Below are 26,634 nucleotides of genomic sequence, written 5' to 3'. Positions count from 1 at the left end.
TAGGATGGACTGGTTGGATCTCCTTGCAGTCCAAGGGACTCTCAAGAGTCTTCTCCAACACCACAGTTCAAAAGCATCAATTCTTCGGCATTCAGCTTTCTTTATACTCCAACACTCACATCCATACATGACCACTGGAAAAACCATAGCCTTGACTAGATGGACCTTTGTTGGCAAAGTAATGTCTCTGCTTTTTAATATGCTATCTAGGTTGGTCATAACTTTCCTTCCAAGGAGGAAGCATCTTTTAATTTCATGGCTGCAGTCACCATCTGCAGTGATTCTGGAGCCCAGAAAAAGAAAGTCAGCCACTGTTTGCACTGTTTCCCCATCTATCTGCCATGAAGTGATGGGACCGGATGCCATGAACTTAGTTTTCTGAATGTTGAGCTTTAAGCCAGCTTTTTCATTCTCCACTTTCACTTTCATCAAGAGGCTCTTCAGTTCTTCTTCACTTTCTGCCATAAGGGTGGTGTCATCTGCATATCTTAGGTTTTTAGGGGAGTTAAGAAACAAGGCACACAATGTTCTTAGATGATAGAGCTATATGAACCCAACCAAGTCTGTCTGACACCTGGTCTGTGCTCTTAATGTACCTCATTAGGGTGTTGATCAATGGACTACTGTCAGTGTGGAAGGAGGTCTCTAGTGACAAGTCTTGTCCTCTATCTTGTTCAGCATTTTTTGATGGTCTAGATGAGGACATAGGTAGTGCATTTATCAAACTTTCCAGCAATGCACACCCAGAAAGAAGAGGGAATACATTAGATAACAGGATGAGGATCCAGGATTGTCTCAAATTGGAATGGTTCACCAAAGAGGAAATGTAATAGATATAATAATACAGCCCTTTACTTATGTCAGAAACAACTGCACAAGTGTGCTATGCTTTAGCTCTAGGGTGTGTAGGGAAGAAAAATGCTTGAAGGCTTTTGTCACTTCACTTTGACTGTGGTGAACTACAGTTTGTCTAGAGAAGAATAGAATAGAGAAACTATTCAGGGCCACTTCATCTGAGGAACTGTTAGAGGAACTCATAAAGTCTCAGAACAACAACAAGAAAAACAAAAAAACACACACAGAAAACCCAACCTGGTGGTGATGGTGTTGGGAGCGGGGGAAAGAACAGTCAGTGTCCTCCAATGTTTCTGAAAGTTTTCATAGAAGATAAGTTAGGCTTGTTCCATGTGACCTTTGTGGTCAGAACTAGGAGTACTAAGTGGGGATTACTAGGAGCCAGAGTTTGACTCTGTATGAGAAATAACTCCCCCTAAATTAAACCTGTTCAAAATTTTAACTGGTTTCAATGGGAATTAATGTGTCCCCTATGGCTGAATGTGTTTTAAACTGAGACTGAACAAACATTTGTTAGAACTTACTCTAGATGACCTCTAAAGGCTCTGCCGATACCATGTTTTTGCCTCTGAAAATGTCAGATGAATAAAGCATTTCCGTACTATTTTTCAAAATAGTAAACTCATTTTTCTTCTGTGTTTGCAGCCTGATCTAATACTGTGTTAGCTATATGGTGGTGTATATATTACAGAACTTCTGTTTTGAACCTAAGCTGTCCAAGTTCTAATTTTTCACTTAGAATGTGACAAGATGTTTAGCACACCAAGTCAGTCTTCAAGTATTTCTTTTAAACGGATGTGTTCTTTTGTATAATTCTTGCCAACGATTACACTGAATTTGTACTATATTCCTACCAATATTTTTTTCCAAATCACATCCTATGATGTAACTTTTGGTAAGTTTAAAGGGAATATATCTATACAAGAGGTACCTTGAAATGGTCACTTATCTTTTAACAAATTTAATATACAGGTTGAAGTTGTTTCAAGAAGGACTTAATCTATTGACTTCCTGAGACCATTAGTTAATTCTTAAACTTGCTTCTGTGATCTGCCTTGTTCTGTTTTTGTAACACATATATTCATAGTCTTAATTTCCAGCTTTATCAATAGAAAGTTAACTGGATATGTATTGAAAACCTCTTGATTGCTTCTCTAAAGCTATTAAAAAGCACATCATTTTGTTGGTTACCATCACTAAGTCTTTCTGACATTCATGAACAAAGTTGAAGCAAAAATAGGAAAGCTCTCTATTTTTGGTTTTAATCCCCTAAAGTTTACCTAATAAATAATTCAGTGGGTATTCTAATTGAAAAGAAATACTTTTTTTTTTTTTAGGTGTAATCCCTTTTCATGGATTTTCAATGTATGGTAAGTTAGGCTTTAAAATATTCACTGTTTTTATTACACTTTAGAAAATTTAAACATGAACCTCACACTTTATATTGCATCACCCACACACTCAACAATGTTATTGTGAACTTTTAAACATCGGGTTTGGTATTTGTTTATATGTCCAATTAAAATTTTGCTGAGATGATGATTGCTTGTCAAATTAAACATACCATGAAAATGGTTCTATGGTTTACCATTTTCTAATTCAGTAGAAATTAGAAATACACGCTGATATTTAGTTTTAATAGCTGTAAAAATTCCTAAACTAATTCCCGTAAGTCTTTTTAAAAAATACTAGATCAGAAAAAATGCAAAGGGAAGGACAACACCAAGTGAGCTCATGATTTCTTCCGACTGGCTGGTATGCAGAGCAACAGTTACACTGAAGCGCGCGGTCATCCTGAAGCACACGTGACAAACACGTGTGCAGGTTTGAGAGCCCTGAGCACCTTTCTGCCTCATGTGTCTTTGAATGAGGAATGCAGGAAGCGTCACGAAGATAAGCAAGAGGGAGAACACTCTCGGCCTTAATGCCTTTAAATTTTTTATTTATCTGCATTACATATGAACTTGTGGGAGATCTTTTCCCAACTATTCCTCCTCCCCAACCTTTAGACTAAACAGAAATATAAAGTTTACCTTTGTAAAAAGAATCAGCAATAAATTAACACTTTTCTTTGTAAAAAAAAAAAAAACAAACCGTCAAGTGTTCAGCATCAGACCGTCATGGTGAATGACATAATATAAAACTTTTGAAACCAGAATACAATGAAAAGGATTCAGAGTGTCTAGGAATTTTGCATTATGCTTCCCTTGGCTTTATTCTCTTGAGCCACCAAAATTTCATAACATAATACATATTGTTATAGTGAGGTTCCAGTATATTTCTCTTTTATAAATATGTGAGGAATTTAAAATAGAAAACCTAGCAAGGTTAAGAATATAAATTTTTACCTCTAATAATAAAATATAAGCCCTTTAATCCTTTTATTTTAATTATCGCAACTGCAAGCATTTTTCAAGTAAATAGTTTTTAAAAGGTGTACTTGAGCGATTTAGAGAACAGTTAATGATGTCAGGAAGTTTAAATTTTCTAACAATTCTCAGGGTACAAAATACATCATTGACTCCTGCCTATTCACAGATGAAATAATTATATTGTCAGGTTGGCATCTGATTTTAAAATCTGCCTTTCTGACATTCAGCTGTGGGCTATCTGGTTGAGCTGACCCACCTGTGCTTAATTGCCACAAACTGCAAACGAAAACTGAATTCAAATTCATTAGAGAAATAGAGATTGTTATCACAAACACAAAAAAATTCATTAGAGAGATAAATTCTTAAAGTTGTTTTACTTTAAGCCTATGAAAACTATCTAGAAATATATTGGGATATGCCAATGTTGACCAATAGCCTGTTAATCAGAATTTTAATTTTCAAATTCCATCAGTTGAAGACCAACTTTCTAAAAGCTAGTCATAAATCATCTTATATTTTACTTAGCTGATGTCAAAAATTAAAAATTTTGAAAGATCCTTTGTGGGACAAAGTAAAAGCGAATTGCCTGGATGTCACTTTCTTATTACTTCAATTTAAAAAAAGAGAGATTTTATGTAATTTTTAAAAGTTACTTTGAATTTTTAATACCCTTATATGGTTCCATTGTGTTATTCTACTGTTGGGATTACAAAACATTTTATAATTTACTCCATTTTTTTAAATTTTTAATGACAGTTTTTACATGTGCATATATTCCCTTTTCAACATGAAAAAAGAATATATATGATTTTAAACTTGTCTCTGAATGAATATTATTACTATAAAATATTTATTTATGTTTTGTGAACTTATTTTTTCAATTATAGAAGTTCTGCAATATTATCAATTAATTTTTTTTGTTCTTTCAGTTGCACCACTTTGTTTTCTATACCATGAACCTTCCAAACTGTATCAGATATTCCGTGAGATGTATGTACGTTTTTTCTTCAGGCTTCACTCCATCTCTTCTCATCCTTCTGTAAGTTCATAAAAAATTGGATCAAACCAGACTCTGATTTGTTCTTTTTTACCTTAAGAAAAACAAATTGTCAAGCATCACTTTCCTATGGAAAAAATGAAAGAATTAATTGATACTTAAATAGTTTTAGTAATAAGAAAAAGTCCTTTATCACTTGCATTTAAATTATCTTTTATATATTGAAAGAATAAACATAGCAATGTCTGTATTGTTTTCTTTGACAAAGATGGCTACGTTTTTTGAACACTGGTTTCCTCATCTCTGAAATGAGGTTAATGCTGAGTTTCTGTGGTGCTGTAAAGAAGAGTATGAAGCACTTGGGTACTACTTGGCTTGTGGCAGGTGTTCAGTAAATAGATGGCTGTTGTTTTTATTGTCATTATGATCATCATCATCATCTTTGTTAATGAAAATCAAACATTTATTTGTCCCTTATTTTTCAATATCATATTTAACTAATTATCCTTTATGAAACTAGATATTTTCTTTGTGCTTATTCAATAGATGGCTCCTTAGCCTTAACAAGAAATTCAAGGAGAAACATATTGGAAATTGAATATTTGTATCTGTTTTATTTTGGCCGATCCTTTATCATGTCTTCCCTCCCCACTCCTACCCCCTTAGCCTGAGTAAAAACAAGTAGTTATTTCAATTATACTTTTTCTGCCTTTGGGCCTGCTTTGGTCTGCTTGTGAGTAACTTGACTGACACTCCCAAAGAAACATTAAAATTGGAATGTGTCAGGGCTACCAAGTTTCCTGAAAGAGAAGATTGTCACATTGCTATTAAACTAAATAGCAGTTCATCATACCTCCTCCCCGTTTTAATCCTGTGTATTCCTAGTCCACCTTCCTCTGTCTCTAGCGTTGCTCTCAAACACTGCTGATGAAAGCTGGCAAATAACAGAAATCCAGCATGTTACAGATGAGCAAATGAAGTGCTACCAAATTATCATGGGTCTCATCTTTCTGCGATAACTTGATTTAGTGTTTATATTGCAATAATGTTTAATCTAGAATAACCAAAAATATATTAATAATTCTCTTTTCTAATAAGTCATACCTAGCATCATATTTCTTACTCTCATGTTTTATTTTCACACTTCAGACTTTAAAAAAAATATTTTTTTAATTTTTAAAACTCTGGCTATTCCTTCTGTGCCTCCATGCTGACCCTAAGCTGTCCTCTTCCAGCTAACTGATTGGGACAGCCCTGCCTCTGCCCTTTCTTTATTCAGTGAAATAAAGACTTACAGGCGGTCATCTCCTTTTCTGGCTTGCAGCCAGACTGAACTGTTTAGAACCACCACAGCCTTACTTCTTCAGAAACTCAAAAAGAGGATTAGAACTTCCTTACAAAGAACAACCCTGAGGAATGCTGAACTGCAAGAAAGACTTTATTCAGAGTTGTCAAGTAATTAATGCACTTGAAAACCCATCTGCTTTGTACTCCACAATGCCCTTTTAAAAAAAGTAGATTTCATTTTTTTAAAAAACCATCCTTATACTCAGTAATCAAACATTCTTGTTTGATGACTTCCTGACAGAAATTTAAAGCAGTCAATCTTTCCCTGGGGATGGTTTTCAATGAAAGAATAAAAAAAGCAGGAAATATTTTCCCTAAAGGGTGAGGCAGCTGAAAGAAAGGAACATATGGAGGAAGAAACTGAAGGGTGTGGCTACAGCGCTAGAGAAATACCTGGAAATTGGACTGCATCCCGAAAAAACTAATTTTGCTGAGCCTATGTGAAAATGTGTGACTTACAGAGTAGCAGGCTTTCTAGAAAATGATGTTTTTCTTGAATTCTGAACATTACTATATGCCAGCTTATGCAGGGAGCCTCTTGTTGTTAAAAAGGAGGCTCCTTAGCATATTTATGAGTGAGTATCCATAAAGAGGGATAAACTTATTTTTAATGTTTTAGAGATCATTGGTGCATCTTTGGCTCTTAAACAATACTGATACTCGTAATCTTTTTCTCATTTCTATTTGAGTAATTTGATGGCAGAGTTCATTTTTGAATACTAAGTTATGCATTTCTCTTGTGACTTATTGTATCCAGGGTATTGTGTCACTCTGTCTGCTGTTTGAAACTCTTCTGCAAACTTATCTCCCCCAACTCTTTTATCATCTGCGAGAAATTGGGGCTCAACCGTGAGTATTTTTCTCTCCTAATTGAAGAATAGATCGACATCAGAAGGCTCTTTTTAATCATCAAAGATGCTGTGATTTTTTTCAGAGAAATTAACATTTCCCCCAGTAAAACAATAATTGTCAAGTAGTAAATTATAACTCAACATTGTGCCAGAAATTCTTGGAAGACTTACCAAATTCCTGATAAATTCTTATTTGCTTGGATTTTTGTGCTTGGTACAAGAATCACCAGAAGAACTAATTCCTGTTCATAGTGAAAGATGGTGACCAAACTGAGGTAAAAATCTGTGGAAACAAATACTAACTGAGAAATATGATAATACTAAAATTGTCAGTTTAGGCCAGATTTTTCAGAAGACAACTTTGAAAGCCAGATCGGTTAAAGTTTGCTATCTTTCATTAAATAAAAACTAAATCAATTATCTATCAATGGTGGTACACTGTGATTTTTCCTTCCAAAAGCTTGAATTTTTGTTTATTTATCTGAGTATGAGTTATCAGTAAATATCCCAGTACGAGTTATCATTTAATAGGTCGGGTACCTGTGGACCTCATTATTATTGGTTCTCTTTTCTCTTTTTCAATTAACAATGTCCATGGCAACAGAAATTTCCAAATGATTTATCAATGTTTTGTTATTGCCTTCCTCTCTGTGTACCTCATATCATTTACTGATAATACCTGACAATTTTTCTTTTATAGCCAATAAAAAAATAGAATTCTGTTAATAATCATTATCATAAAGCAAAACTGTGGCAGAAATATCTTATATTACACATGTACTTTTTTCTTGTGGTAAACTGACCTCATTTTTTATTACTGTGAAACGAATATTTATATATATCTATGCTTTTCTGTACTAGACATTTAGTTTACTGTTAGAACTAAAATCCTGTTATTTTCCTAGTCTATTCATATACTTTAATCATTAAAAGGAACAAACTTATTTCAATAAATTATGGTAAACATCAAAATTCTAATGAAAGGAAAGTATAAAAATTCAGTTGTCAGGCTAGAAATCAATTATTAAAAGACTTTCATGAATTAAAACTAATGCTATTGGAAAGTTTTAATTTAGAATTTAATTTTTTTACTAGATATAAGACTTTTCAGGATATCTCCTTCTACTTGAGTACTTTGTGCATTTTATCTAAGTTATCATATGTATGGACATAAATTATTCATAATATTACATAATTATTCTTAATTAGCCTTTTACTATCTTTAAAATCAAAGTGACACTACCTGTCTCATTCCTGAGATTGATATTTGTATCTTGTGTTTCTTGATTATTCTGGTCAGAGGCTTATTTATTTTATTCTTTGAAAAAATCAGTTTTGGTTTCATTGATTTTCTGTTTTTCTATTTTCAGTTTCATTGATTTATCCTCTTTTGTTTGTTTTTTCCTTCTGAGTGCTTGTTTTTGCTTTGTTTTGCTCATCTTTCTTGCTTAAGGTAAAATTTAGAGAATTTATTTCATATATTTCTTTCCTAATATAAGCAACAGTAATGTTATAAATTTCCCTCAAAGCACTGCTTTACCTCCACTCAACAAATTTTGATATTTTATGGTTCCACTTTCATTCAGTCAAAATGTTTCTTAATTTCTCTTGTGACTTCCTGTTTGACCATAGTTTATATAAAAGTACATTGTTTAATTTCCAAATATTTGAAAAAATGTGATATCTTTCTAGTATTGATTTCTATTTTAATTCTATTACAATTAGACAATGTGCTTCTTAAGATTTTACTTCTTTTAAATGTTGTTGTAGTTTGTTTTATGACCCAGAATATGAGCTATCTTAATGAATCTTTAATGTATACTTGAAAAGAATTCATTTTCTGCTAGCATTGAGCAGAATGTCTATAAGTGGTAATAAAGTCAAGTTTTTTTTTATAATGTTCAAGACTTCTCACTGTTAATTTTCTGTCTACTATTTCTATTAATTATTGAGAAAGAAGTGTTAGAGTCTCCAATTATAACTGTGAATTTGTCTTTTTGTTTCTACATTGCTACATATATATATTTATTTCATGTATTTGATACTGTTTTTAGGAGAATTGATCTGTTTATCATTATATAATGTCTTCTCCTAGTAATAAATCTATGTCTGATATAGCCATTCCAGCTTTCTTTTTATTAAAATTTATATAGTGTATTCTTTTCTGTCCTTCTACTATTAGTATACTGATTATCTTTATTGTATTATCTTTAGTGTACTGATGTCTTTACTTCTCGGGCTTCCCTTGTGGCTCAGCTGGTAAAGAATCCGCCTGCAATGTGGGAGACCTGGATTCGATCCCTGGGTTGGGAAGATCCCCTGGAGAAGGGAAAGGCTACCCACTCCAGTATTATGGCCTGGAGAATTCCATGGACTACATATAGTTCATGGGGTCGCAAAGAGTTGGACATGACTGTACTATGTCTAATATAGCCATTCCAGCTTTCTTTTTATTAGAATTTGTATAGTGTATTCTTTTCTGTCCTACTTTTAGTGTATTGATTATCAATGTCTCTACTTTTCAAGTGGCTTTCTTATCAAAAGTCTATTTATGTCTTTCATTGTGGCAATGTATCTTTAATTGGTGTGTTTATTCCACTTATATTTAATGTAATTGATGTTGGGTTAAAATAATAACAGTTGATACTGTTTACTATTTTGATAGACTTTTTTGTCTGTTCCATGTGCTCTTTATTCTTTTTTTTTCCTCTTTTCCTGCCTACTTTTGAATATTTTTTATTCCATTTTTATCTCCAGTATTGAGTTATTATTTATACCTTTTAAAAAATATTTTTTGATAATGTCTGTTGTAGTTCAGTCTGGTACAACATATTACTATAAACTGTATGGCTTATAAACAACAGAAATTTATTTCTCACAGTTCTGGAGACTGGAAGTCTAAGATCAAATTGCTAGTATGGTCGAGTTCCAGAGAGGACCTTCTTCTAGGTTGCAGACTGCTGACTTCTCATTGTATCCTCATGTGATGGAGAGCAGAGAGGAAAAACAAGCTGTCACATGACTTTATGAAGTCACTAATCTCAATCATGAGAACCTACTTCATAACTTTATCTAATCCTAATTAACTTCCAAAGCTCACATCTCTTTCCTAATACTATCACTTTGCGGGTAGTTTCAGTGAATTTGGGGTAGGGGTGGGGACACAAGCATTCAGGCTATGACAGTGCCTTGGGCTTCCCTGATGGCTCAGCAGGTAAAGAATTCGCCTGCAGTGCAGGAGACACAAGAGACATGGGTTTGATCCCCTGGAGAAGGAAATGGCAACACACTCCAGTATTCTTGCCTGGGAAATCCCATAGCATTATCACTAAAAAATGTACATGCCCTAATTAAAAAATACTTTATCCAGGATTTACAATATACATCTTTAATTTATCACATTCTATTTTCAAATAAACTCCAAGCCTGGAGGGCTTCACAGGCAAATTCAGCCAAACATTTCAGGGAGAAATAATATCAATTATTGTTTTTCTCTGACTGCTATCGAGGTCTTTGTCTTTGTTTCTCAGCAGTTTATGATATATCTAGACATGGATTTCTTGGGTTTATCCTGTTCAGGGTTTGTTGAACATCTTGAATTTGAGGGTTATTTCTTTTGTCAAATTTAGGAAGTTTTCAACCATTATTTTTTTTTTAGGTTTCATGTCTTGTTTTTTTTTTCCAAACTTTAAACTTTATTTTGTATTAGGGTATACGCAGTTAACAATGTTGTGGTAGTTTCAGGTGAACAGTGAAGGGACTCAGCCATACATATACATGTATCCATTTTCCCGCAACCATTATTTCTTCAAATATTTTCTTTCTGTACCACTCACATTCATCTTTTCTTCTGGAACACAAATATTAAAACTTTTGGTCTCATCCCACAGGTTTCTAAAGCTGTTTTCATTTTATTTTCAATTCTTTTTATTTTGTAGTTCAGATTGGACACTTTCTATTGACTTATACTTAAATTCACTGGCTCTCTCATTTATTTCCATTTTGCTGTTGGATTCATCCAGTGAGAGTTGCTTTGTTGTTGTTATTGTTTTTGTATTTTTTAGTTCTAAAATTTCTATTTGGCTTTAACAAAACTCAGAATTGTACATTAATAAAAGCAAATTCCACTGTATATAAATTATACCTCTGCTACTGCTGCTGCTGCTAAGTCGCTTCAGTCGTGTCCGATTCTGTGCGACCCCATAGACGGCAGCCCATCAGGCTCCGCCGTCCCTGGGATTCTCCAGGCAAGAATACTGGAGTGGATTGCCATTTCCTTCTCCAGTGCATGAAAGGGAAAAGTGAAAGTGAAGTCGCTCAGTCGTGTCCGACTCTTAGCAACCCCATGGACTGCAGCCTACCAGACTCCTCCGTCCATGGGATTTTCCAGGCAAGAGTACTGGAGTGGGGTGCCATTGCCTTCTCCGAATTATACCTCAATAAGCTTTATTTCTAAGAAACTGATTCTTTGCTAGATATACTAGGGAGCAGGGAGGCATGGTATGTGGTACTGTTGGTTTAATAAGACGCTATGAGAGATCCATAAAATGAAACTAGTTGAAGTTAATAATTTAGACTTTAAAATGAATTTGTTTTATTTTGGGCTGTGCTGCATGCCTTGTGGGATCTTAGTTCTCCGACCAGGGATCGAACCCAGGTCCCCTGTAGTGGAAGCATGGAGTCCTAATGGCATGCCAGGGAATTAGTGAACTTTTTAAATTTAAAACATTCACTGGCCAAAAGTTTTTTGGCATCTATAAACTGATATTCTAAAACCAACCAAGAAACTTGACTTATAATACTACTGCCTACATGTACTTTTTTATATTAGAGGAATAGTTATATAATATTGAGGAATTTCTGAAACTTGAGGGTCCTTTTTCAATCTTAGGAAAATTAATACATCCACAAAGGCAATCTCTGGATCCCATTTTCTCTTTTAAGAAAAAGTACCAATATTTATATAATATTATGACAATTTGAACAAAGTCAAGTGATATTTAATTGCAAATAGATAGTAGAGAAATATCAGAGAGTATTTTATGTCTTCAGGCACCAAAGCCAGATTTGTTTCCTGATTCTAGAGATAAAATATTATTGTAACATAACCTTGTTATGAAACAGTAGGATCTCATACTTCTTAGGATTTTTTTTTTCACAAAATAGAATTTAATTGAATTTTCTGGTTGATCTTTCAGAGTTCTGATGACCTCCTTTTAAAAACTAAAGGGTTGAAATCAGAAATCTGTTTCTAAGTTCCCTGATAGCTTTTCTATTTTATTTTTCTTTTGTTAAGTTGCTTCAGTCATGTCTGACTTTGCAACCCCATGGACTGCAGCCCGCCAGGCTTCTCTGTCCGTGGGATTCTCCAGGCAAGAATACTGCAGTGGGTTGCCATTTCCTTCTCCAGGGGATCTTCCCAACCCGGGGATCAAACCCATGTCTCTTATGTCTCCTGCATTGGCAAGCGGGTTCTTTACCACTAGCACCACTGGGAAGCCCTTATAGCTTTAAAACTATTTTTCCTTGTCTTTTTTGTATCCTTAGTAGCCATTTGAGTGAAATCTAGGAATATAATTTATTGAATTGGAAAAATATGCAGCTATAAGTATTTATTTAAGTATCTTGAATAAAAATTCAAATAATCTTGGCTTGCCTGAAACTGTTAAGACTATAAGATCACCTCGTTGATAGCTAATTAGTACACACTCTGAAAAACAAAATGTAGAAGTGAGTTTTCTAAAGAATGAACTACAACATAAAGTAGGGCTCGGGAATATAATTCTTTCTCTTAATACTTTTGAGACCAGTAATTTGGGAACTCAAGTTTTCTAGGCTGAATTTTTACAGCTGTTAATAGACTACTTGAGTTTTTTAAAATTTATTTTATTGAAATACAGTTAATTTACAATGTTGTGGTAATTTCTACTGTATGGCAAAGCGATTAAGTTATACATATATATATTCTTTTTCATATTCTCTCCCATTATGGTTTATCACAGGATATTGAATATAGTTCCCTTTGCTATACAGCAAGACCTTGTTGTTTATACATTCAAAATATAATAGTTTGCATCTGCTAATCCTGAACTCCAATCCATCCTTCTCCTGTTGGCTTTGGCAATCACAAGTCTATTCTCTATGAGTCTGTTTCTGTTTTGTAGATAAGTTCATTTAAGATTCATATTTTAGATTCCACATATAAGTGGTAACATATGATATTTGTCTTTCTCTTTCTGACTTAATTCACTTAGTATAGTAATCTCTAATAATGTTGCTGCAAATGCCATTATTTTATTTCTTTTTTAAGGCTGAGTAGAATTTCATTGTATATGTGTAGAGTACTTGAGTTTTAAATGACTGTGATTTTTAAAACCCACAAAGGAGTTACTGTCATTGTAACTCGTTGAGATCTTCTGATAATTGCTTTTTGATGAGAAAAAATTCCACTGGTAAAATATCTTGTTTTTCTTTGTTTATAGACTTCGCATATCATTTAAATGGATGGTTCGAGCTTTCTCTGGATACTTAGCTACAGATCAACTCTTGCTTTTGTGGGACAGAATCCTAGGATACAACTCTCTGGAAATTCTTGCTGGTAAGAGGAATTGCTTGTTTATAAAACATGCTGTTTCTATAGTAAAGCCTTTCTTTTCTTCTAACATTTACCATCTATAATTGGAATTGGAATCTACAGTTGTCTGTCATTTCTAATTCATGAACATTTAGTCGATTTATCTGCCTTAGAAGACAAGGACTGATGTTCTGCAATTTAAATATGCCTGTGGAACTGCCCATCACCAGTCTATTCCTAGTCTTTCTTCATTGCTTCCAGGAATGTCGATTTCCCCTCCCCTGCTTCTAGTCCAGCCAGGGTGTTTATTCAGTCTCAGCACCTATGAGGTTTGTGCAGCAGAATGTAGGTCTACTTCCGTTCTTCTCCTGACTCCTCTGATTATCTAGTAGTTCTGTTCTGTGCCCCTTCTCAGCTACTACCCAAAAGCCAAACCAAGACTGAGCCTCCTTGCATAGTTGAAATCTCTGTCTGTGAGTAATACATAAAAGTTTCCCCTTTTACTTATTCTCTTAAGTCAAAAAAATTGAACATTTTTTCAGAAAGCCACAAACTCATCTCTTATTTAATAATTAAGCAGTTCTTAAAACAGATATACACAGAGGGCAACTGTATGACAATACATATGGCACAGACTTCTTATTATATTATTTTGCTTCTCTGCATGTAAAATAGATTCAATTGTTTCCATCACCAGGATTATCAGGGAATTCAAATAAATATTACAGGGTTTTCACATGGGTGGAGAGCTGAAAGGTCGCCAGAGTGCTGGTTCCAGCCTTCTCCAGTTGTGTGATACTGGGCAAATTATTTAAGCTGTGAGAGCCTTTATTTCTTTACCCAGTGACAGCATTGTAAAGTCACCTCTCTGGCCACTTGGAAATAATGCTTAATTGAAGACTCTTTTCCTGGAAAAGATTCTCTAGGTACCATATGAAGATATTTTTGAGTGCTGAGAGGTCTAGAGTAATTAGGTGGTATTTTTGAAAGGAAAGTTAGTGTAATAATAAAGTGCCATGAAGATAACCATTGTCCCTGGTGTAATCAGAGTTATCATTTACTGAAGTTTTTAATAACTCCCAGTATCCTTCCATCTCAATTGTTTTTAAAGCCAATATAAATATGAGTTAGGGGAAAAAAAAAGGTCTGTCATCACCTCTTTTGGCTGAATGGCTGTGATACATACCATCTAGAGATGGAAGGAATCCTAGAGATCATCAAGTATAGCTTCTTTTAAATATTTCTGGCAGGTAATACTTATCCTGTGTTTGAACATTCAGTGTTGGGTAATCCCTGTCTTACTAAGTGGCCTATTTCATTTCTGGATAATATAACTTGTTAAAATGTACTACTGTTGCACCAGGATCATCATCATGTTTTTTCTACTCTCTCACCCGCTTCTTTCCTCAAAGTCTACTATTTTCCAGGTTAAGTAGTCTTGTTTTTTGCTAACATTTCTCAGGTGACAGGATTTTAAGATTTTCCACCAAATAATTCTTCTGGGTGTTCATAAATTTTGAAGAGGATTGTATTAATATATAACTTTTTGTATCACTTCAAAAAGATATTAGAGCATGTTAAAGAAATGGGCTAAGTATTAGAAAGTACTTTCTAATAATTAGGACTTTACAAAAGTAGAATGGGCTTTTTAACTGTCATCTGAAGGGTTAAGAGATTTTCTATCATGAAAGAAATGTTAAACTAGAAGCCCTCAAAGCCTCTTCCAATTTAAATTCTCCCTTTCTGTGACTTATCATGCCCTCAGCAAACTGAAGTGAAAGAGAAATGAATGTTGAATGGTGCATTGGCTCTAAGCCAGGCACTCTGCTGCATGCTTAATATGTTAATAAGTTATTGATACATAGGTAGAAAGACAATCCGCAGTTGCATCCATTCACTTTCTCAGAGTGTGTTTTAAAAAACCAACAGGGAAGAATTGTAGAACATCTAGAAATGAAATTAGACTAATGGGAATTCCTTCCATGGAATTCAGATAAAGAGACATAAGGCAAATAATTGCATGTAGATGCCTGGAAAATTCCATGGACAGAGGAGCCTTGTGGGCTGCACTGCATGCACACATGTGTACAAGTTAGTTTTGATCATTTTATACATTTTTTTCATCTGAGTATATTAGAATAGAATATTTTGGGACCAACTTTTTTGCTCAAGTGAGTTTATATAATCTTTAGCAGTATGTTAGTAAATATTACTGGTTTCAACTGTGAACTTATTCGGGCCTTTTGAAGAATAGTTTAAAGCATGGATATCTTAATGTTCATGATAGAGTTGCTTAAAATTAATGAGAACAATTTAAAAGACCAAAAGTAAGTATTTGAGCTTCTATATTTAATATAAAGCATGAATTCAGTTGAAAATATCCCAAAGTATAGAGCTTTTCTCCTTGGCAGATAAGCCTGCTCTGCAGAAGGGCTGGGCAATCCAAACATGAAGTAGACAGAAAGGAACTTCTGTGATGTGACACCAAGATAAATAAAGGTTATGAGCACATAAGCATTTTGGATGCTGAAGTTAATTAGTAACTACTCTTTTATTCTCCCTCTTATCTACCTTTGGAAAAACTATTTCCCAGCATGTAAAACTCTTTCCTGCTACAGCAGAAAATTTGACCATCCTGTCAAGCTTTCACCAACTCCATTAAATTACACACAAAAAAGGAAATAGTGACCACATCCCTTAGCTTATAAAATGTCTCCATTGTCAAATATGATTCTAGATATTAGAAAACTATAAAGAAGTTGCTGGTCCACAGAAATGGTTTTCTTGGATATTCTTGTAAAAATGGAAGCTCAAGGACTTTAAAGTACTCAAGTTTTCACCATTCGCAATTAAAGGGTAAATTCTTTGTTCCAGATCTTTTGTATCCCTCTTTATATATTAAATAATTCCAGCTGACTTGACTTTTTAAATAAATTTATTCATTTTACCACAACCATCTTTTTTCCTCCAGAATTTTCCTAACTAGTTCTAATGCTTTTTTGACAAGCTTTCCAAAACCTGTTGTCCCCTCAAAAATTACCTGTGCTTCCCAGTCAGTCAGCCTCTACCTGGGGAAATTAAGAAACCTGGATCCTGACATCTACTCCGCAGGAACAGCCACCTACCAGGTGGTCCAGACCATGGATCACCATGCACCATCCTCAGTCCATCTCTGGCAAACCATTATTTTTTAAAATTGAAGTATCGTTGATTTACAGTGTTATGTTAATTTCTACTGTACAACAAAGTGACCAGTTATACATGGATATACATTCTTTTTTATATTCTTCTACATTATGGTTTATCCCAAGGGAAAGCCATTGTGAGGGGCAGAAGAGAAGACAGTCCTTAGGAAAGCACACTGATTTCCATGTCAGGGATGAGTCATTACTGCTTACCTTCAGTCTCAAAAATTTCATCACACGATGGTTAAGTGCTTGGCCTCTGGGACCAGAGTTGAGTTTTCTCTCTATTATTTTCTACCTCTATGACTCTGAATATGTCATCCAAACTCACAGTGCCTTGGTTTCTACATTAGTAAAATGGGGCTAACAATGGCAATAAACACATAGAGTTGATATGAGAATTAACTGCTCTTATGATTATTATTTCCATAGTAGAAATGTATTTTTAACAATTATTTGCATTATCTATGCAATATATTTAGGAACCAGTCTTCCAAATAATTTTAAAGATTCCTTACCATTCATTTCCTAAACTTCAAGGACTTGTTGGGTAGGGAATGCACTACCACTACGATGATGAAAATAATAGGGAGACGTCAGGTCACCTCCGGGCAGTACCGTTTCCTTATCAGAGTTGCCAGAACCTCTTACATGGGTCCTTCCATTGTTCATGATGACTCATTCCCTTTCGTGAGGTTTTATGGTAGATTATATAATAAGACATAATGCATATCAGCCTTACTCTCTTTTCATATGCATATGACTAATGGGAACAAAAATCTAGATGTTTCTACTCAGTATATATTATTGACCTTCAAGATATTCTATGATGGTTTGGTTTATTTTTTTTTTTTCAAAGTTTCAACTTCTCTTTTCCTATAACCAACATTAATGTAAATGTCAGGGTCAATCCCCACAGTAGCCCACCCAACAGACATACCCATTTATGACACTCTAAGAAAGTCAATAAATAACAAAATAGGATAACAACATTTTTAAGGAAAGACATACTTGTTGCCACATTTTTATATAGATACCACCTTGATACATATGAAATATTATCTGATATATTTAAAAATTCAGTCTACTTGTAACTTTTCAGAAGCCTTTCCATTGCATCAATAAGAAACACATGCATTGGAGAAGGAAATGGCAACCCACTCCAGTGTTCATGCCTGGAGAATCCCAGGGATGGGGGAGTCTGGTGGGCTGCCATCTATGGGGTCACACACAGTTGGACACGACTGAAGCGACTTAGCAGCAGCAGCATCAAAATAAATCTTCATCAGGCAGTCATTATATCTACCATTAAAAAACTGTTATAATTGAAGCCGTAGGTACAAAAGAAACAATTTATAAAATGGCTTTTTAAAGACCACTAAACTTTTCATTTATTCCAAAGAAAATGAAATGCCCTCTGATACTGATCTCCAGAGAAGAAAATTTCCATTCCTCACCACACCTTAACTGAATGCAGTTGTGTTAAGCACTAGGTCTGAGTTCTCACTGTGGGTTTTGGGTATAGCAGTAAACTTGTCAAGCTGATGAGTAGGCCAGCAGTTAAAATAGTGTTCATTCTTTTCCAGTCCTGGCAGCTGCTGTGTTTTCTTTCCGAGCAGTGAACCTGATGGAGGTAACATCACTGGCTGCAGCTGAAGTAAGGATAAGTTTCGCTGAGATGGGATGGAAATAGTTTCTGAGAGATTGCCAGGCTTGGGTACTTCAGTCTCCAATGCATAGGACACACATTACTCATAGCCTAATTTTTTAACTTGAGTAATGCCTATAAGTTTTAAGCTAAGTAATATTAAATATTCAGAATTCCTTAATTACTTGAAAACAATGTTCTTGTGAAGGGGTCATAAACAAGGTTATTATGAGAAACCATTATAACTTTTATGGGAAACAAGATACCTAGTAATTTTGATAGAAACTATTGAGGCTTGTATTGTGTTTTCTTATAATTGTTCACATCCATGTGTTATGCTCATAGAACAAACACACACTAGTTGAAAGAATTAAAGAGCATACATTTGGTTGATACAGTAAAGATAAATGGTTTTTGGTTATTTTTAGTAGTGAGTTAATTATTAAAGCTGGTTTCTTTTCGATAGTATAACTTATACCTGAAACATGGTTCAATTAAGTAGTGACTTACAATATTACTCTATTTTTTATCTCTCATAGAAATGCAATTTTATCCTTAAAATAGCTGCCTACATTCTTTGTTTAAAGAGAAGAGGATGTTTATGCATCTTGCAACTGAATAAGCATTAATTCCTTCTTAAAATGATTTCCTAAAGTCAGTTACTCCTTACACTAGTATAACAAGACTAGGATTCATAATGTATGTTTATTTATAGAAGCAAGTTGAAATATCAGACCTCTTATAAACTCTTGCTACTTTGTGTATTTGAAGAAGCCTCAAGGCTAAAGTCCAGGTTATTTTCTACTGCACATTTGAGCATTTTGCACACGTTCTAACATTAAGATGTTCAGAAAAGAGAAAGAAGGTTGTAGCTTCAGTTTTGGGACCAATCTGAAACACTTAGAGTGTGTTGATGTCAGAAGTGCATTGTAATGGTTTTTCTGTGTTTATTTCAGAGGCTTCACTTTGCTGATCAGAATGCCAATACTAATCATTCCTTTTGTTTTTTGTTTCAGGCAGTTCTTGCTGACCTTTCTACTTTAAAAGTTATGCCTCTTCTTCAGATTTTTCTGTTTGCTACTGTCACCTGATCTTCTACAAGGTCACTGACAATATATCTAGTTTTTCATTAGAAAGTAATCATGAACTATGCAAACTCTGCATAAAACCAAAATTAAACTTCGCGTATAAGCCAATAAAGATCATGTTCCCTTCTCAGTTAAACCTAAGTAGTTTTTCACTTTTTGAAACGATAACTCTGCACACCATGTATTGCACTGCATGCTGTTGATTTTCAAGAGAGAAGCAATAGACATAACTTCTGCTAAATTGAGCCTACTATATAGATAATCCTGACTTGTAAAAGGCATGTAATTATATATGCAATAAGAACTAAAGATATTGTAATAAACTTGAATAGGTAATGTAGCCTCTGGGATAATTCTCTTATGTCAGTTGGTAAATTTATCTCTAGATAATGAATCACTTTGTCTTATAAATTGCTGTTCACTCAGAGCAGGGGTGGGGTAAGATGTGAGAAAACTTGAAAAAGATAATGCGATAATACTCTTTAGTAGGAATGCAAAAGTACTTTGGTGTTTTTAACAACTTGCCTCTCATCAGAGGTCTTCTAGATCTCCCTCCATTTTATTTCTCCCTTAAAGGTCTCTCTTGGAGAAGGTCAAATACAATTGTTTGCACCTGACGGTGTTTTAGTCATCATTTTCTGAAAAAAAATTATGGAATGATCCCTTCAAATTTCTCAACTTTCCATCTTTTGGTTAGAAGACTTGACACTGCTGAGGTGTGTTGCCAAATTCTCTTACTTCGGAAGTATCCAAAGGGACACCCAAGAACTCAATGAAGGGAATGAAAAATCAAAACCATGTGCGCTTTGGCTGAAGCTTGGTTTAACAAGATTTACTTCTAGGGCAGAGCAGCTTAGAGAGACCAGAAGTAGAGACTAAAGACATTGTGCACGGCATCAATCTTATTTTGGTTCTATTATAAGTGGAGGGTCTTATTTTATATTACTTCTTATAAACCTAGCATTTCTGTAATATGGAATAATAGATTGTGGGGGGAAGAAGTCCAGAAATCAATGTCTTTCAATTTTATTCTCAAATTCAAAATTCTAATCATTTCAATAAAATTCTGAATCAATATATTGATAGTCTTACTAAATGTCTAGAATTATATAAAGTTTTATCCAAATCTATTTCCCGAGTCTTTGATTTAGAGAGTATATTTTAGGAAATGTATGAGGTTTAGCACACCACCACAAGTGTGGTGGAGTTTTATATAACTACTCGTTATTAATTTGAAATTCTATATAAATGCTTTTATTCATCAGGTACTTGTTGACTTTTGAGGGCTAAATAACGACTAGAAGAAGTATATAACCATTTATTCAGTAATTGATTCTTAATAAGATCCACTTTATTGCTTTTGAAGGCAATATGGTTATGATCATATGCTTTGCCATTCTATGTACACAAATGCACTTTCATCACAAGGACAAGCACACACCTGTGACTGTTAGGAAGCGAGTTCTGAATGATGAAGGTCAAATGTGTACAGATACACCTACCTTTGGTTTCTTTCTTTAGGAGAATATTCATAAGCTGTTTTAAACATAGCAATGTAGTAATCTATTAGGAGAAACATTCGACTGGAGAGTTCTTGTCCTAGCTTTAAATCCCTAGATAATTTAATCTCTTTTATCTGTAATTTGGCTGTGGGATATGGGAGACAGGACAGGCAACCAGAAGTTTTTTATTTGCTCTGTTTACCTGACAGAGTTGAGTAAAACCAAATGAGAAAATATATTTGAAAGTTATTTTTTTATTATTATTATAGTACTCAAAGCACCACACAAATATAAGAGGTTGTCAATAATTGATTTTACATATGACATTTTAAGGTCAAGTTGTGGAAAATAATATGTGAAGAGTGCCCAGCTTCATTAGCATTTGTGTGACTTCATTTGATAGTTTGAGACCTTATATCTATAAGAAAAAATAATTTAATGAACCATGGCATAGCAGATCCTTTCATTTGGAAGGGGTGGCTCTAGCCAGTGGTTCTGAATCCGAAAGCCAAACCTGATAGGCTGCCACACATACCCTCTCAGCCATGTGCTGCTCCTGGCTGCTTGTTAAAATACTGCATGGAAGACAGGTTGCCTTGCCCACTCCATGTCTCGCTGTACTCCTCTTGCTGCTTCTCTTTGCCTCCTCCCTCCAGAATTCTCCCACGCCATCTCCTACCAACCCCTGATACTGCCTCACATAGGCTCTGCCAGTGATCACAAGGATCTGAGTGACAAGTGATAATTACATTGTTATTCTACCTGTGGCGTTCTCACTTGGGGTGAAATAGCCTAATAGATTGTATTTGGCTCTTCTGGATTTCAATTCGCCCATTAATGTAGTACGTGTGACCTTATATTATGGAAGAGTTTATTGAATAACCTTTTTGATCAGAATGTTTTGGTAATGCAACCTTCTAGCTAATTGAAATTTCCGGAGTGTCTTAACTGCATAGTACCCCCTTACATTTAGCACATCCTCTCTCTACCTATTTCTTAGAGAAAATAGAGAACATTAAGCTTGAACTCCCTCAGCCTTCCACTTCACAACTTAGCTTTATTCCCCTATACTTATCTCCTTCTTCCCAGTCTCAGGAAGTATCTAATCTGTTCCTACAGCTCTCTAAATACAAGTTCGATTGTGTCACTTACATGCTTAAAAATTAAACAATACCCTATTGCCTAAAGGATAAAGTTCAGGCTCTGTAGCAGAGTGGGGGGAATTTGCCACAACTTGATCTTTCCATTCCTGTGTTCTCACATTGATCCGTTATCCTTGCTTCACTCTCACCAGATTACATGCTGCTCCTCAACCAGCTATGGCCACGTACATTATCTTTGCCAGTGGACCTCCATTTTTCAAGGCCCCACTAAAAAAGCTCTCCTCTGCCGTGAAGATAACCTTGAGCCTATAAACTGGAATTAATTACACCCTTCTCTTTATTCTCATAAAACTTCTCATTTAATAATACAGTGCTTAGAGTAGTGATAGTTTTTTGCATATATGTTGTCTCACATCATTTTATTCTGAAGTCAGTTTTCATTGACTAGTGCTAGGAATGGATGATGAAAGAAGAAATCTGACCATGTATTTGTACCCCCTGCCTTGTTCTAAAAATTGCTGGAATCTGTTAGTTCCTCCTCAGGACATATAGTCTCCCTTCTTCTACAAAGACTCTAATTTTTATCCAGAAATCTATCTGTTCCTCCATGTACTTCAGATGAGGCTGACTCCTGCTTCCAGGGCCTCTGGGTCCTGGCCAAACCATCATTATGTATCATCCCTCTGGCTACAGAGATCCAGTGCAAAGTCTAAGGTTGTGCAAAGTTAGTGAAACTTGATTATGAGGCTTTGGTTTAATCTTTCAAGGAAACTGGATATGAAAAAAAGACGATATAAGATCTAGAGCTGCTGTGGCCTAAGAGTGCAAAGAGTGAGAAGCTGCTTTGTTGACCTTGCTAATTCCCAGGTCACACTCCACCAATCTACCCCTGGACTGTTTTGTTACATGAGCCAAAAGATTATCTTTGCCACAAAAAGGATCCTAACTGACGGTGTAGTAATTTTACCTTTTAGGAGATCCTCTACAACCTGAGTATCACTATTTGGTACAGGACTCCTATCTGCATGCTGGTTAAACTAGAGGAATCTTTTAGAACTTTTTTTCAGTCAAGACACTCCGTGAACTTACAAGGATGAATTCTGTGTTCCAGACCTACTAAGCTACCTGCAGTACCTTACACACCTGCCATGTCTCTCTCACCTCTGGCTCTTTGCCCACACAGCACTCTTTGCTTGGAATGCCTTCTCGTCTCTACCTAATTCTTACTTGTACCTCAAAACCCAACTCAGGTTTTGAATCATCAGGGAAGACTGCTTCTCTTATGAATTCTCCTCATATCTTAATTATACATAAGCAATATCCTAATCATATGTTAGCTTGTCTTTCTTTTCCACTAGACTCATTCTGTTTCCTTAAGGGGGAAAGCTGGTTTCTTTTTCAGCTTTATATCTCTAGAACCTGGCATAGTGCTTGCCCATAGTGGGCTTTAGTAAATGCTTATTGAATGAACAAATGAAATCATCTAACCTAATTCACTCATTTTACTGATGAGGAAAATTGCTCAGTTCAGAGGAATAACTTGCTTGTTCCAGTGTCACTCAGCTGTTTTACCTACTAAGTTGATTTGTGGAGTTGCCTCTGGAAATCCAAAAAGGAGTATTTTGAGAGAAAAAAATGTAAATGCTTGGGGTCACTCAAGTTTTTTCATTTAAATCAACTTTATTAAGATATAATTTTGTACAATAAAATGTATGCATTTTAATTATACAATTCTGTAAAATTTGACAAATGTATATACTCACATCACCACCACTGCAGTCAAGTTACAGAACATTTCCATCACCTGGAACAATTCTCTTTATGCTCCTTCCCATTCGATCTTCCATATGCACATTCACTCCAAACAACCATTGATCTGCTCTGTTCCTAAATATTAGAATGGTCTTTTCTAAGTTTTATGTAAATGGAATCATGCATATGTACTCTTTTGTGTCTGACAGCTTTTGCTTAACATGATGTTCTGAGATTCATCCGTGGTGTTATTTGATTAGTTTTCCATTCCTTCTTATGACTTGGTAGGATTTCATACAATTTGTTTACCCATCATGGTTAGTGATATCCACGTTGTTCTCATATTTTGGTGTATTATGGATACATCTTCTAAAAACATTTGTGTGCAAGCCTTTACATGGAATATCTTCATTTCTTTTGGGTAAATACCTGGGAGTAGAATTGCTGAGTCATATGTAAGCATAAGTTGAACTTTGTAAGAAACCTCCAAATTTTTCCTGACGTGGTTCTACCATTTTACATTCCTAATAGTGTATAAGAGCTCCAGTTGCGTCAAATCTTCACCAACACTTGATATGATCATGTTAGTCACTCTAATAGGTGGTTTTAATTTGCATTTCTCTAGTTACTTAGGATGTTGAGCACCTTTTTATGCTTATGTGACATTTATAATACTCTTTCACAGTGTGTCTAAATCTTTTGCCAGTTTTTAATCAGTTACCTGAGCTTGTAAGAATTCTTTATTCTGTTTACACTTCTGTTATGTAAAATTTTCTCTCAGCCTGTGGCTTGTCTTTTCATTTTAACCATCTTTTAAACAGCAAAAGTTTTAATTTTGTTGAATCAGTTTATCAATTTTTTTATGGTTCATATTTTTTGTCTCCCATCTACAAAATCTTTGTATAACTCAAGGTCACAAAATTTTTTTTTCCTATACTTGTTTCTAGAAACTTTATAGTTTTAGCTCTTACATTTAGGCCTTTGATTCCCTTTTTTCAGTTAACTTTCATGTATGGTACAAAGTAAAGGTTGAGGGTCACATTTTGCATATGAATACACAATTTTTTCCAGCACCACTTGCTAAAGAAACTATCCCTTTACGTCCATACTTCTGTATAAAGTCAATTGACTATATTATCTGTGGGCTTATTTCTGTACTCTCTACTCTGTTCCATGGATTTATCTCTGTACTTATTCCAACACCACACTGTCTTGATTTTTGTAGCTTTAGAGTAAATCTTGAAATCAAGTAGTATAAATTCTCTGATTTTGCTCACCTATGTCAAAACTATTTTGGCTATTTTAAGTTATTTGGATTTCTAAATAACTCTTGGAATCAGCTTTTCCATTTGTACCAAAAAAAGGCTGCTGGAATTTTTTTTTTATATTTAGATAGCATTAAATCTATAGATAGGTTTGGGGACAATTGGTATCTTAACAATATTGAGTCTACCAATTCATGAACATGGACTGTGTCTTCATTTTCTTTAGGTCTTGTTTAGTTTCACTCAGCAGTATTTTGTAGTTCTCCATGTAGAGTTCTTACACATATTTTGTTAAAATTATTTTACTTTTTTATGCTATTGTAAATGATATTTTTGATTTCAATTTCCAATGGTTTGTTAATATACAGAAATACAATTGCTTTTTAAATATTGACCTTGTATCCTGAGATCTTGCTAAACTTACCACTTCTAGTACCTCTTTTTGTAGCTGCCCTAGGCTTTTCTACACATACAATGTCATCTATAAATAAAGATGCTTTTACATTTTTTTCAAATCTATGTTTTTATTTATTTTTCTTCCTTTGTTCACTGACTGCTGCTGCTACTGCTAAGTCGCTTCAGTCGTGTCCAACTCTGTGCGACCCCATAGACGGCAGCCCACCAGGCTCCGCCGTCCCTGGGATTCTCCAGGCAAGAATACTGGAGTGGGTTGCCATTTCCTTCTCCAATGCATGAAAGTGAAAAGTGAAAGTGAAGTCGCTCAGTCGTGTCCGACTCTCCGCGACCCCATGGACTGCAGCCTATAGGCTCCTCTGTCCATGGGATTTTCCAGGCAAGAGTACTGGAGTGGGTTGCCATTGCCTTCTCCGAGTTCACTGACTAGAACCTGCAATAGAATACAGAAGCGCTGCAGTTCATCATATACTTCTTTCTTGAATAAATGCAACAAATATTCTCAATATATGTCAATTTACTAGTTTGACCAATTTAGGGATAAAATAATGGAAAGGAATGAAACAGATTCAGGATGAGGTGGGAAGACATGCAAAGTCAAGATAATTTTGCTCAAAGTTTTATGTTGCTGATGATCCAAATGGCTTCTTCAAATTCTTAAGCAATTGGCCCCAGGTATTAATGTCTTTGTTATGTTAATTAGGTAATTATTTCATGTTACTTCAACTATTCTTTATCCCTAAAACTTTTTTATTAGATATGTGATATGCATATATTTATTCAATAAGCATTAAATGCTTACTCAGAACATGAGACTATTCTGAGTGCTCAATGTTTATATGTATTTGTATGTTTGCTTTTTCAGTAATAAATGTGGTAAGAGACTGCTTCTTATGGAATTAGAATACTAACACCTCTTTTTTGAAGTAGTGGTGCTATCCCTCCTATGAAGAATAATGGTCCTGCCAAGATTTTCATGTCCCAGTCCCTGAATCCTGTGAATCTGCTACCTTACATGACAAAAGGCACTTTGCTTGTGTGAATAACTTAAGGAATTTGAGATGAGCTCTTATCCTGGATTATCTGGTGAGCTCAGTGTAATAAGGGTCCTTATAAGGGAAAGAGGAAGGCAGGCAGGAGTCTCAGAGTCAGAGAAGGGTCTGAAGATGCTTTGCTATTGGTTTTGAGAATGGAGGAAGGGGCCATGAGTCAAGGAATGCAAGTGGTCTCTAGTAGCTGCATAAGGCAAGGAAATAGATTCACCCCTAGAGCCTCTAGAAGGAACTCAGCCCTGTTGACACATTTTAGGACTTCTGACTCTCAGAACAATAATCAATTTGTGTTATTTTAAGCCTCTAAGTGTGTGGTAATTTAATACAGCAACAACAGAAACCTAGTCCACCTCCTCTCAGATGAATTGGGTTTATCATATTGACTGTTACCTATGACAATAAGTCCACATTACTTGAATTATCTTACCTATAAGATCTATGATTCTACCTGTCCAATTCCTCTCATGATTTTTATAGTATTCAAATAAGATAAAACTTGTAAAGTATTTTGAACACTACCTTCTACCACTCTGGTGCTGACAGGGAAAAGATTCCCCAAAGTTGGACTTTTATAAGGCAAGTGTAATAGACAGAGGTTTCAAGGGATATGCATTGCCAAATCCTAATGT

General features: G+C 34.9%; 1 protein-coding gene across 17 annotated transcripts in view; it reads left to right on the top strand.

Moving 5' to 3' along the window:
* The window catches only part of TBC1D19 (TBC1 domain family member 19), a 133,885-nt gene extending 114,832 nt beyond the window's left edge, over window positions 1–19,053 (top strand). For 6 of the 17 annotated variants that reach the window (XM_081531900.1, XM_081532251.1, XM_081531598.1 and 3 more), the window contains 6 exons: window positions 2,193–2,225; window positions 4,157–4,266; window positions 6,329–6,420; window positions 12,905–13,020; window positions 17,768–17,838; window positions 18,846–19,053. In XM_081531900.1, the coding sequence (XP_081388026.1) occupies window positions 2,193–2,225; window positions 4,157–4,266; window positions 6,329–6,420; window positions 12,905–13,020; window positions 17,768–17,838; window positions 18,846–18,920 (497 nt within the window). In that variant the 3' untranslated portion in view covers window positions 18,921–19,053. Of the gene's footprint in view, window positions 1–2,192; window positions 2,226–4,114; window positions 4,267–6,328; window positions 6,421–6,505; window positions 6,698–12,904; window positions 13,021–17,767; window positions 17,839–18,845 lie in introns of all 17 variants that reach the window. The other 11 variants (XM_081531740.1, XM_081532533.1, XM_081532439.1 and 8 more) reach the window with 6 other exon arrangements.
* Window positions 19,054–26,634: the final 7,581 nt, after the last annotated feature.

This window comes from Giraffa tippelskirchi, chromosome 1 (genome assembly GCF_054371585.1).
Source record: "Giraffa tippelskirchi isolate mGirTip1 chromosome 1, T2T-mGirTip1v1.2.pri, whole genome shotgun sequence".
In the NCBI taxonomy this organism is placed as follows: domain Eukaryota; kingdom Metazoa; phylum Chordata; class Mammalia; order Artiodactyla; family Giraffidae; genus Giraffa; species Giraffa tippelskirchi.
The sequence above is the reverse complement of the archived record's forward strand: the minus strand, read 5'-3'. Positions and strand labels throughout refer to the sequence as shown.